Source organism: Erythrolamprus reginae, chromosome 1, assembly GCF_031021105.1.
Source record: "Erythrolamprus reginae isolate rEryReg1 chromosome 1, rEryReg1.hap1, whole genome shotgun sequence".
Classification (NCBI taxonomy): domain Eukaryota; kingdom Metazoa; phylum Chordata; class Lepidosauria; order Squamata; family Dipsadidae; genus Erythrolamprus; species Erythrolamprus reginae.
This window is the reverse complement of record NC_091950.1, coordinates 226080013-226093183: the sequence shown is the minus strand read 5'-3', so window position 1 is coordinate 226093183 and position 13171 is coordinate 226080013. Positions and strand designations below refer to the sequence as shown.

The 13171-nt window shown below is 39.5% G+C and overlaps 2 protein-coding genes across 4 annotated transcripts in view; one reads left to right on the top strand and one right to left on the bottom strand.

Moving 5' to 3' along the window:
• Window positions 1–13171, top strand: part of PCNT (pericentrin) — a 117392-nt gene that overhangs the window by 55207 nt on the left and 49014 nt on the right. For all 3 annotated transcript variants that reach the window (XM_070732366.1, XM_070732368.1, XM_070732367.1), the window contains 7 exons: window positions 159–1184; window positions 2105–2626; window positions 4590–4692; window positions 5820–5980; window positions 6343–6534; window positions 8608–8806; window positions 12562–12784. In XM_070732366.1, coding sequence (XP_070588467.1) covers window positions 159–1184; window positions 2105–2626; window positions 4590–4692; window positions 5820–5980; window positions 6343–6534; window positions 8608–8806; window positions 12562–12784 — 2426 coding nt within the window. The remainder of the gene's footprint in view (window positions 1–158; window positions 1185–2104; window positions 2627–4589; window positions 4693–5819; window positions 5981–6342; window positions 6535–8607; window positions 8807–12561; window positions 12785–13171) is intronic.
• On the bottom strand, window positions 10218–11906 carry LOC139156567 (tigger transposable element-derived protein 1-like). The gene is made up of 2 exons (XM_070732370.1): window positions 11853–11906; window positions 10218–11635 (listed from the first exon to the last, which is right to left on the bottom strand). Exon 2 carries the CDS (start codon window positions 11448–11450, stop codon window positions 10284–10286), a length of 1167 nt encoding a protein of 388 aa, XP_070588471.1. The 5' UTR covers window positions 11451–11635; window positions 11853–11906; the 3' UTR covers window positions 10218–10283.

The window sequence follows — 13171 nt, the reverse complement described above, 5'->3', positions numbered from 1 at the left end:
AATCACATTTTTATTTGAGTTCCTAATTAGTTTCTACTTCACAATATTAAAGTTATTAAAAAGAGCTCTCCACATAGATCACATAAAATAAAGTATGTTTATAATATGTGTTTAAAAATAAAAAGATACATCAGAACTAATGCACAGTTACATTTCAGGTTCTTGAAAAGCAAATGCTTGAAACCAAAGTCATGAAATCAACTATAGAAGAACTTCGTGCTGACAAGGAACATTTGTTAAAAAATAAAGCAGAAGAAATCGAAGAGCTTCATAAAGTAATTAAGAAGCTTCAGAAGGAATCAGGAGCTTTTATACCTATCTATCATGAAACTGAAAATGAGCAAGGCAATCCAATTTTTTCTTTGGAAGAATCAGAAGAGAATCTGGATAATAAATTTAAGGAAGGGTCACAAAGTCTTTTAAAAAATGAAAAGGGTGATGACAGTCAGAATGAACTTCAGAGACAACTAGAAATGTCTTTGATTGATAAAGAAACTTTGCAGCAACAGCTTAATACAAAAGAAACTCAGTTTAAAATGGAATTTAAAATTCTACAACAAAATCTTGAAAATGTTCAGGAATCTTCTAGACAGCACTATTCTGAGCTAACATCTTTACAGTTGTTATACAAAGAACTGCAAGAACAACACATGCTTCTGAAGGTATATGTAATACAAAAGGAAGATGAAATGAAAGAGATGAATTCATGTAGTCAGGATCTTGAAGTTCACCGAAGAGAGAGAGAAATGAAACTGTTAGAGACAGAACTACAACTCCAAATAGTGTCAGAGCAGAATGTAGAGCAAGCAGCTAAAGTTCAGCATATGACCGAAAATATTGTGAAACTTGAAAATGAACTTAAAATTATGACACAAGCACTGCACAATAATGAGCCGACTTATCAAAGTAAAATAAGTGAACTTCAAGTTACTGTTGCAGAACTGAAGGCTGAAATTGGGAAAAAGGTGGAAGAACTGGAATTGCTAAAATCTGAAAAAGATCTGTTTCACTCCCAGCTGAAGATCCCCATGGAAAATGACCAAGACAATTACCAGAAAAAAATTGTGTGTCCTAAGATCCTTGATGTTGAAGCCTTTTTTCCTTGTGAAGAAAAAGAGAAGGGGGGAGAAGAAAGAGATTTAAGTAATATGCTTTCAGCATCTGCTGATTTTTCTTTTTCACCGGTATGTATTAATCTCCAATTATTGCTAACTCTTCAATAGGACCTTCAGAGGTTAAGATAAACATGGTTAAAAAAAACCCCTCAGATGTATAGGGAATAATTTATCCATCATTTTTCAGTAAGCAGAATGTGCCCATCATCAGTATTACAGCATCGGACCAGAATATCTTTGGGACCGCCTTCTGCCGTATGAATCCCAGCGACCAGTTAGGTCCCACAGAGTTGGTCTTCTCCGGGTCCCGTCAACGAAACAATGTCGTCTGGCGGGACCCAGTGGAAGAGCCTTCTCCATGGCAGCCCCGACCCTCTGGAATTAACTCCCCCCCTGAGATTAGGATTGCCCCCACCCTCCTTGCCTTTCGTAAACTCCTTAAAACCCATCTCTGTTGTCAGGCATTGATTCCCCTGGGTCATTTCCGTTTTATGTATGGTTTGTGTGAGATGTATGATTGTTTTTTATATTAAGGGTTTTAAACTGTTTTAATTATTGGATTTGTACTGTTTTTGTTGTTGTGAGCTGCCCCGAGTTTTTGGACAGGGCCGGCATACAAATCTAATAAATTATTATTATTATTATTATTATTATTATTATTATTATTATTATTATTAACTTGCCAAGTCATCATACCAAACTTATATTGCTATGATGCATTTTTACAAACTTACACTAAACATATTATCAAAAGAACAGGTCAGTATATCTATTGGGAAAAATATCACAACTTTAGGAAATTTCAAACAAATTCACTTTGAAGTATTACTGAATGCTAAATGACTAGGAAAAATAAACTTTTCTAAATTCATACTGAGAAATGTAGTTGTGCTTCATTTGTAGAAACAAATTATTTGCAGTTTCCTATTTTATATCTCAGCTAATGTTAGGAAGTATGCAATTTCCTAAAGATTTTTATTATTTTACAGGAAGAAGATAATATGACTAATCTGCAGATCTCGAGCAGAAATCCAAATATTTATAATAAACAACTGCAAGACATCCCTTTCATTCAGAGGAAGCAAACAAATTGTAATGAAGTACAGCAAAATCTGAAACTTCTTTGTAAAAATATGTGGCAATCAAATCAGGATTCTCAAAATTCACAAGTCTCTCAAACAATACCAAATTGCTTTCAGAATATAATCATGAATAACACTTTGTGGGATTCTCCTGAGAACATGAGAAAAGAGAATGAAAATTTAGAGTTTCAAGCAAGTCTTTCCCTAACACCCTTCCCAGAAGTTGATGTTGTGCATAGTATAGCCTTTGAAAGCCTATGTTCGGAGAACTCAGTCATCCAGGAAGACACCTCTGGAGGTTTAGAATGTCCAATTTCTTATTCTAATAGCAATGAGGATGCAGCAGCCAAACCCCACTTCTTGTCTTCTGTGTTCTTAGAACCCATCTCTTCTGTTAACAAGTGCAGCGGTCTACAAGAAAATGTATCAGTAAGTGACTAATTATTCTATATTCACATTGTTTTGTTGCTGAGTCATGTATCTTCAACAGTTCCCATGGAGACTAAATGAGTTATGAATGGTAATTACTTTGTCATAGTCCTTTTTGTAACATTTCACCATGAACTCTTGTCAGGAAAGCAAAGGTAATTCTCAGATAATACTGCCATGGCTTTTTAGTAATCAATTATATGTAAGCGATTCCTTAAAAGTAAATATTTTATGAAGCAATAAACACAATTGCAGCAATCTAATCTAATAAGAGAGCTATTATAACAGTTGAATGTAGGATTATTCTACCCATTCACTAATGGTTTCAAAGAAGTGTTATTGATTATCTTGTGCATGCTTTGAAAATGATTGGGAAAAAATGCTTCACTTTTTTCATAAATGCAGCATCTCTATATATTAAAGAAGAATGCCAAAAGAATGCCAGTCTGCTTTTTAAAAAATAATTCAATATGATTCTTAAAGCAACTACAGTGATCCCCCGCTCGTTGCGAGGGTTCCGTTCCAGGACCCCCCGCAACGAGCGGGTTTTCGCGAAGTAGCGCTGCGGAAGTAAAAACACCATCTGCGCATGTGCAGATGGTGTTTTTACTCCCACAGCGCTAGCGAGGAGCCGAAGATTGGGGGCGGCACGGCTGTTTGCCGCCGGCATGGAGGGCTTCCTAGCAGCCCCCCAAACCCGGGTTGGGGGTCCGGGGGGCGCTGGCTCTCGCCGCTTTCGAGCTGAATCCGGGAGCGAATTCGCTCCCGGATTCAGCTCGAAAGCGGCGAGAACGAACGGCAAGGAACGGCTTTTCCACGCCGTTCATTCTCGCCGCTTTCGAGCTGAATCCGGGAGCGAATTCGCTCCCGGATTCAGCTCGAAAGCGGCGAGAATGAACGGCGTGGGCGGGCGAAGGGCGGGCGGCAGCGAGGAGTTTGCGTGGGCGGTGGGGAAACTCCTCGCTGACGCCAGCAAGAGGGGGAAGACTCAGGGAAGCCGCCCAGCAGCTGATCTCCCGGTTGCCATCTACGCATGCGTGCCCACGGGCACGCATGCGTAGATGGTATTTTGACTTCCGGGTTGAAAAATAGCGAAGTACCCTGTTCGCAATGGTTGGGGACGCAATAAACGGGGGATCACTGTATACCTATTTCAAGTTGACATGAAAACCTAAAAAAGAAGTTACTTTTATTTAGGTGCTATAATCACATAAGATCCAAAATCTTATAATATCAATAATATTATCAATATCAATAATATTTTGATTATGTTGAACCATGCAAGCTTATAAAAACAAATTTGCATAGATTAAGCCAAAGGTTTCCAGTGGAAATTTTCAAAGAATTTCTCATCGAAGCCACATAATTAGTGCATTGGTTGTTGGATGAAAAAGGTGATCAAAATGAAAATTTAATGATAGGAACAATTTGAGAGAAGAATCCTTAAATCTACTTATGTCCTGGGATTCAGAAGAATAGGCAAAGGCATTTGATACATTAGCAGGTGAATTCTCCTCAAGGTGAAATTATATATGGTAGATGGAATCTAATGAAAAATTCTTAACCAAGGTGACTAGCAGGTATGGTTGTTTGAAGCAGATAAAATCTAGATCAGTCATTGCAATTTATTTGGGTCTTAACAGCTCTGGATGCTTAAGTTTTCCAAATATCATAGGAGATTGTTGCTTTAACAAGAGAATATTTTGGGAGCTTTTAAATGAACATTTAAAAGCTGAAGCAACTTGGAACTGCTGGACACTATTCATTAAATTTATATAACGTGTTGATTTGGTTTTGATTTTAATTTGCATTTTTTTGTCTATTTAGGTCTATTTTTAGAACAAAAGGATGGAAACAGCATAAACATGTGTTATTAATAAAATAAATAACAGCAAAAGTAGTTGTAGATCAATCTTTAACATACTTAGGAATTCATTCCATTTTTATGTATGATACAAAATAGGTAAACAACGCTGAAGTCTTCTCTCTAATACCACCTGAGTTACAAGATGATCTGAAAGTGACAATGTCCAGATTTCAAACTGCAAGCACTGAATATGGAAGCAGTGAGTTCATGGATACATATTTCCTAGAATTAACTTGGGGGCATTCCATGATAATATTGTGGACTAAACAAGGATATGGAATAATTTATAAGAACAGAATCTGTAAATAAAGTAGTTAAATTAGAAGAGTCTCCCCCCCCCCGCCCCGAATATCTTCTATCTGGGAAAGGTGCATTTCAGTACCCATAATCTCTAGTTAGCATGGGCAAGGACTTGGCTATATGGGAGATGAAATAAAGTATACTAGAGAACATCAGATTATGAAGTCATTTGAAAAGAAATGAAATACAGTAAGCTAACAGCCAACCACAAGCATTAGAAAATCATGCTACCATTTAGTTTGGCCCTCACAGAGGACAATAAACATTTTGCCTTTTGTTGTATATATACTTTATTATTTTAATTACCATTATTTTAACAAGTTGCATCAAAAATACAAAATGAAAAACATAAAAAAATAATTAAAAAACAAGAAAGAAGGGAAATGTTAAATATTATTTAAATGTTTATAACTAAAAGAAAAACTGATAATATACTGTAAAATATGAAATATTTGCAAAATGGAAACATATTACATTATTTTTAATTAGTAGATAAAATAGTTTTTTCAAAAACAGATAAATTACTTATCTCTTGAATCCAGTTCTTAATTTAGAAAATTAATTATTTTCTAATTAGTTATTTTCCAGTTTTTCAAAATAATACTCTTAGTAACACTCTAGACATGGCATAATTATAATTCCTCATCAGATTCCTAGGTTTAAGGACCTAATTTAACACGTTATTTAATTAATTTATTCATTTATTAGATGTGTATGCCGCTCCTCTCCGTAGACTCGGGGCGGCTATGTTATTATCTTTAATATTAAAGGATTTCCTCATAAATCTACTATTATAAATGAAAGTGAACATAGAGCCATCAAATAGCCTAACATTTTTCTGAAAGTCCAAGTCCAAGCTATTCCTAGTGCAATTAACTCACCTTTTTATCAAGGAAAGTGAATAAACTAAAGGAGATAAACATAGCTAGTTGCACAATTTAAATGAAATTCAGATGGTTAGACAACTACTGATTCATTTGCACAATTTGCTCTGTTTTAATAACATATTTAATACTTTTTTTTCAGATACTAGTTTAGATTTGATACTTCAGCTTAATCAGGCAGAGCCAAAAGATAAGGCATGCCAAAATAGCAATATCATGGCCCCTCTGCAGTGTTTTGGAATGACTCCAGATGTCACTACACCAACAGTAAAAGAAACAGAAATGATGTCAGAACAGCTGAAGGTAATGTCTCATAAATAAATGGGTGATCTATCTATATGAAACAGCAATATTTTAAATGTATTTATTGATTTCAACAGAAGACAGAATTTTAAGAAAGCTTTTCTATTTACTCTGTCTTCTTTTTAGTATTGTTCTTAACATATAATCAACAACTGTTGCTGGAAATTAAATTTGTACTTCTTCCATCACAAAAGTCTTAATAATAACAATAACAACAACAAAAGATCTCCTCCTTCAAGAGTACAGCATGAAAGAAGCTTAATTTATAAATTGCAACATAGTAGAAAGTCAATCTTTCAAATGGTAAATGCCTTGTTAAGTGCTGACCTTTTGTTCTCATTTCTAATTTAATTCCTTTTCAGACAGTGCTGAAGATGGTATATGATGAAAGTTACAAAATACTTCTTTTGTCAGAAAAATCTCTACCTCTTGATGATGGTGATAAGATTCAACAAGGTCCATCAGTGGAGGGTTGGCAAAGAGAGAGGCTAATCTTGGTTGATATAATACAATCACTGAAGAATTATCTCAAACAATCTAATAAAGAAAGAAAGGTACATGATATTATAACATTTGTTTACAGTTACTGTAATTATTAATGTATATAATTAATATTAAAATTACAGTTGCCAGTTCTTTAGTTAATGTTTGCTTTCATATGCATCAAGTTCTTCCCAAGAACCTGGGACCGTGATGGTGAACCTATGGCATGCATGCCACAGGTGGCACACAGAGCCATTTCACCAGGCTTGAAAGGCAGTGGCCATGAAATTTCCATGTTTCTGGCATGTATGTGCAATGATGAGAAAAGGGAGGAGTAGCTGCCAGACCAGCAGAAGCTGCTGACTGGTCTGGCGGCAAAGCACGCCAATGGGGGAGTTCCGGCACTGGACGAGGAGCTGAAGGAGTTGGAGAGGTAGGCGCCCGCCTGCCACCCCCTGGCGGCACCCCCCACCCCACAGAAAGTTTGCTTGGCTTTTGGTAGAAGAGGCAAAGAGGAGAGATGGGCGCTGTGAGAGGGCAAGAGGGTGAGCCAGTGCCTTCTCCACTTTGCTCTTTAACTGTTCAAGTATTTCTTTAAAAAAAGAGATCGGAGCTACACAGGAGAGGCGGCTGGAGGCTGAAGACTGTTTGGAGGACAGGAGGGAAGCGGGGGAGAGCCCAGCTAAAGCTTTCCCTGGCAGACCAGAGCCGCACAGGAGAGGCGGCTAGAGCTCTCTTTTAAAAGAAATGCTTGAACAGTTAAAGAAGAAAGTGGAGAAGGCGGTGGCTCAGCCTCTTGCCCTCTCATAGTCCTCGGATCTCCTCCTCACCTCCTCTGTCAAAGACCAAGCAAGCGTTTCTGCCTCTCTTGCCACAGCTGCTGCCGCTCTCCACACACACATGCAAAAGGAATTAGGAGGCTGCTATGCTTCACACGCACCTTCACACACACATGCAAAGGAATCGGAGGCTGACGTGCCCATGGGCACGGTCCCATCCTCCAGCCTCCTCTCCCGCACAGCTCTGGTCTGCCGGTGAAAGTTCAGCCAGACTCTCTTTCACTTCCTTCCTGTTCTCAGAAACGGTCTGGTCCCGAGAAAAACTGAACTATTCCTCCAGTACACTTTGCCAACCATTGAGCATGGAGTTGCTGTGGAAGTGGTATAACAGTCAGTGGTACAGGAAATACTATACAGTGGAAGAAAGAATGAATTCAGTTAAATACCAAGGATTGGGGTTATGGCCCACAAACATTGAAGGAATTAAATCTGAAAAAGGATAGTTTTTTTCAGCAAGACAACAATCTGAAGTATACTTCAAAGTCAGCAGCTATGAAGTATTTGCAAGAAAGAAAGATAAAATTTGGTATGATGTTTACTGTCACCAGATTTTAATATTATCGATGATCTTAAGGAAGTCTCAAACATGCAGTACAAAGGAGACTTTAAGAATATTTTGGAAATAAAAGTGTTTTGCAAACAAGAGGGAGGAAAACAATCTAAAAGTACATATAGAAAACTGACTACAGGAAATATTTTAAGGAAGTGTTTAAAAGTACTGATTGAAATCAGATCCAAATACTTGTATCTGTCATGTTCACTATTTTCCTTTTCTGAATTTATAAGCAAATGAACATAACTAGTGATACATTAAAATTTGCAGAGAAATTTCAATATTAACTTTGTATCAAGTATAGGATGAATGGAAACATAGTTATACTAAATGTCTAAACTTTTGCCTGCACACATGAAGCAATGGCGGTGTATTGCTATTTTTCCCAGTGTTTTATTTCTTTTATTTCAGATACCATGTTAGGAACAAAACAATTATATATTACTTGTATCAAATTGCTATTTATACATATATGTGATTCACTGAAATATGCATGCATGTACATATGCTAATCCAAACCAGTGCCAATATAAACAATTCACATTAAATGTTTTATTTTTCCTTAAGGAATCAGGAAAAATCTTACAAGTCTATGTAAGTGTAAATTCAAATACCCTAAAATGTAAATGATATGTAATTCATAGTTTGAATGAGTTTTAAATTCTGTGGTGTAAAAAATAGCCATATGAGTTTACACCTTTTAAAAATCTACCGTATATTGTTTCAGTGTGTGAAATGAACTTTCTTTTCAGGGGGAGCAGCAACCAAAGATAGTCATGGAACATTTTTCATCCTCAGATGGGAACAGCTTGCTTTCTGATATGCAGGATCTTGAAGTTCAACTGAGATTTACACAACTTCAAAGCCAAGAGAAGTTACAGGAACTCCAGGAAACACTTATAAATTCAGAGAATCGTGGGAAAAAGCAAGAACAACAGCTTCAAAGACAGGGTAATAGTTTTCTTTTCTTCTCATTGTTCATTTTAATAAGTAAATATTAAACCTAAAAATCGATTCACAAGCAGAATTGGGCCTAAAATTTCTGTTGTTAAGCAAGACAGTTAAGTGAGTTTTGCCTATTTTATGGCCCTTCTTGTCAAACATTGCAATTGTTAAGTCAGTAACACAATTATTAAGTGAATTTGGCTTCTCCATTAACTTTGCTTATCAGTAGGTTGCAAAATAGATCACATGATTCAGGTCATTGCAACCATCAACATGAGTTAGGTGCATATGTCTGAATTCTGGTCATGTGACTATGGGAATGCTGCAATAGTTGTTAGTGTGAAAAATTATAAGTCACTTTTCGGTGTCATTTTAACTTTAAAAAATCACTAAAAAGAATGCTAATTTGAAGACTACCCTCCTCCTTGGCCTTCCATCTAAATTAACTTCATTTTTTTTAACGGTAAAGGGAATACAGTGATCCCTCGGTTAGCGCGGGGGTTACGTTCCAAGACCTCCCGCGCTAACCGATTTCCGCGTTATACTGGATGCGGAAGTAAAAACACCATCTGCGCATGCGCGCCCTTTGTTCCATGGCCGCACATGCGCAGAAGGTGGAGCGACGCAAGTTCGGAGGCTGGCAATGCAATGGTGATTTTTCCGGGCTCCTCGCCGCTACCCACAGGGCAGCGCTGGCGGCAATGGCAATGGCAACCCTCCCTCCTTCCCTCCTTCCCTTCTCTCCCTCCCTCCTTCCCTCCTCTCACCGGCTTTCTTGGGGCAGCGCTGGCGGCAATGGCAATGGCAACCCTCCCTCCTTCCCTTCTCTCCCTCCCTCCTTCCTTCCCTCCTTCCCTTCTCTCCCTCCCTCCTTCCCTCCTTCCTTCCTCTCACCGGCTTTCTTGGGGCAGCGCTGGCGGCAATGGCAATGGCAACCCTCCCTCCTTCCCTTCTCTCCCTCCTTCCTTCCCTCCTTCCCTTCTCTCCCTCCCTCCTTCCTTCCCTTCTCTCCTTCCCTCCCTCCTTCCTTCCCTCCTTCCCTTCTCTCCCTCCCTCCTTCCTTCCTTCCCTTCTCTCCCTCCCTCCTTCCCTCCCTCCTTCCTTCCCTCCTTCCCTTCTCTCCCTCCCTCCTTCCCTCCCTCCTTCCCTCCTTCCCTTCTCTCCCTCCCTTCTCTCCCTCCTTTCTCAAAAAGCACTTAAACTGTAACTGTACTGTACTGTGTAATGACAGAATAAAACCCCCCAGCCCTCACCTGTGTTTGAATTTCATTCATTCACTCAGTCATTCATTCATTCATTCTTCTGTACAGTATGTACAGTACTGTGTGCCACTCAGTCCCAACACTTTTAACCCATAAATTACCATTTCCCATCCCCTTAATTACCATTACTGTACACATTGAATAAGACTCTTAAGTTATGAACAATAACATATTTATTTACATTTTTTGGGGTGGGGTGGGGGTTAGCATAACTGGGATAACTAGGGATCTTCTTCTATCACCATTTCTACAATGGACGCTGCAGGTGATGGTGTGACAGACCTCTTGGTTTTTGTGACAAACATGGTCATGGGCAGTTGTTGGCGCCGTTTCTTTTTCTGGCCTAACATGGATCTGTATGGTGCAAAGATGTTGTCAAGGGAGGCGTTAAACTGTATAGAGCGAGTCATGTTGGGATCCCAAAGTTCCACCATGTGTTGCAGATGTGCAGCAGTTCTGTTCAGTTCTGCAAGCCGCTCAAGCGTTAGGCCAACATCTTCTTCTTCCTCAGCTTCTTCAGCTTCCGCTTCCTCCTCTTCTTCACTCGCTGACCTGGTCAGCTCCTCCAGATCTTTGTCTGTCAGCGGTAGGCCATGCTCATCAAGCAAACCATTGACTTCCTCTGGTGTCATGTCAACGAAGCCTTCTCCACCCAGTGCCTGTGCCAGCTTCACAGAGGTCTGGACTGCAGCATCTTGGATTTCTTCGGGAGCAAATCCCTTGTAATCATGCACCACTTCTGGCCACAATTTCCTCCAGCAGGCATTCATTGTCTGTGTCTTCATATCCATCAAGGCATTCTGAATGTTCTTCAGACAAGATGCAATTGTGTACTGACGCCAGTAGGCCTTCAATGTGAAGTTGTCATCAGCATCCATTGCTTCCACGATGCTTCCAAGAGAATTGCGCGTGTACAGTGCCTTAAATGCACGGATAATACCTTGATCCATCGGCTGGATAAGCGATGTGGTGTTTGGTGGCAAGAATTCAACTTGCACCCCATCATGTTCATGGTCCAGGTGATCATGGCCACCAGCATTGTCCATTAGGAGAAGCACTTTGAAATCGAGTCCTTTGCGAGCCAAATACACCTCCACCTGTGGGATGAAGCACTGATGAAACCAGTCCCGCGTGAGGGGTTTTGTAATCCATGCTTTAGGATTATGCATCCAGTACACTGGCAATGAATTCTTGTTTCTGTTCTTGAGGGCTCTTGGATTTCGTGACTTATAGATTAGCCCTGGCTTCAGCAAAAAGCCTGCTGCATTCCCACACATGATCAAAGTCACTCGATCTTTCATGGCCTTAAAGCCAGGGGCTTTGGCTTCATCTTGCATCAAGAAAGTCCTTGAAGGCATCCTCTTCCAGAACAGGCCTGTTTCGTCCATGTTGAACACCTGTTCTGGAAGGTAGCCCCCTTCTGCAATTAGGTCTTTAAACGTGCGCTGGACAAAGTTTTCTGCTGCACCTGTATCTGCTGAGGCAGCTTCTCCATGCAATGACACACTCTTCAGGCCATAGCGCCGTTGAAATTTCTCAAACCACCCTTTTCTTGCTGTGAATGTGGCTGGGGCTGAAGAAGCAGAAGAATGACAGGAAAGGGAGAGAGAAGTGACTTGAATGAAAGCATACAGAGTAAATGCCCACCTCCTTCCCTCCTTCCCTTCTCTCCCTCCCTCCTTCCTTCCTCCCTCCCTCCCTCCTTCCTTCCTTCCCTCCTTCCCTGCTCCTTCCTTAAAAAACACTTAAATACAGTATGTAATGACAGAATAAAAAACCCCAGCCCTTACCTGCGTTTCCCTCATCTGCATCGCCTCCTTCTGTGTCTTCAAGACGGTTGTACAATTGCTTATAGTGTTGGTATCCAAAGCAATGCTCTTTTTGCGGCAGTCTTGTACCCACAGGGACAAAGCAGCTTCCATCTTCATAAGCCGTTTGTTTCTAGGCGTCACCATTCTTTTTGCAGCCTTGTTGAATGCCATCAGAGAACTTTGCCTTATCTTTTTCTCGTCGTCCCGAATGGTTCGCACACTCGATTCGTTGATCCCATACTGCCGACCAACATCTGCATAAGAGCGTCCCCCTTTCAGCATGTCCAAAATGTCAATTTTCTCTTTAATTGTGAGTATCCTCCTGGTCTTTTTAGCGTCGCCGCCTCCACTCCGTGTGCAACGTTTAGGAGGCATCTTCCAACAAGTCTGAACAAGTTCCAACAGTTGCAAAGCTTTTTTTTGCGTTTGCAACGATTGGTCGAGATTTTGGCCAATCAGCAATCAGTATGACGTCATCGGGCAGGAAAAACCGTGGTGTAGGAAAAAAAACGCGGACTTATTTTTTAATTAATATTTTTTGAAAAACCGCGTTGCAGCGTTTCGCGCTAATCGAGAACGCGCAAATTGAGGGATCACTGTATATTGGGAGAATATATTGGGGAAAATATACAAAGCTTAGAAATAAATTTATGTATTTACATTTTGCAATGTTTAAATTTATTTTCAGTTGAACTTCTAGAATACAAATTTCAGCAACAACAATCCATTGCAAATGACTTGCAGGCTTCCTTAAAACACGAACAAGAGAAAGCTTCTGAAATGCACGAATTGCTGAAACAGGAACACACTGCAATATTGAATTTGAAATCAGATCTTTGTGACAGCAAACAAACAAATGAGAGATTAGAAAAATCTTTACAAAAAACCCAAAATGAAATAATTAAATACAGGTAAAGATTTCCAAATGGCTTCTGCCTTACATTTTTGTTAATTCATTGCTATATTATGAAATCTGTCTCTTTTCTTCCCCAAGGGTTTTTAAACAAGAAGTTTGCAATCCTCTGGAGAGTGGGATCATAGGCAAATTTTAGGTGGAGGGAGTTGTAGCCAACTGGTCTACACAAGCGACTTCTGCCAAAGAACTCTGCAATCAGGATCGCTAGGATTCTCTTAAGCAGGGGTGGGCAATTAATTTTGCCATGGGGCCGCATGAGAAATTGGGATGGTTTTAGAGGGCCAGACTAATTAACTCAGTTCTACCCAATATTGTATATAGTATACATATGCTAGCTTTTCATAAACAAACAGTATGTTAAACATTAAGGTTTAAAGTTAAC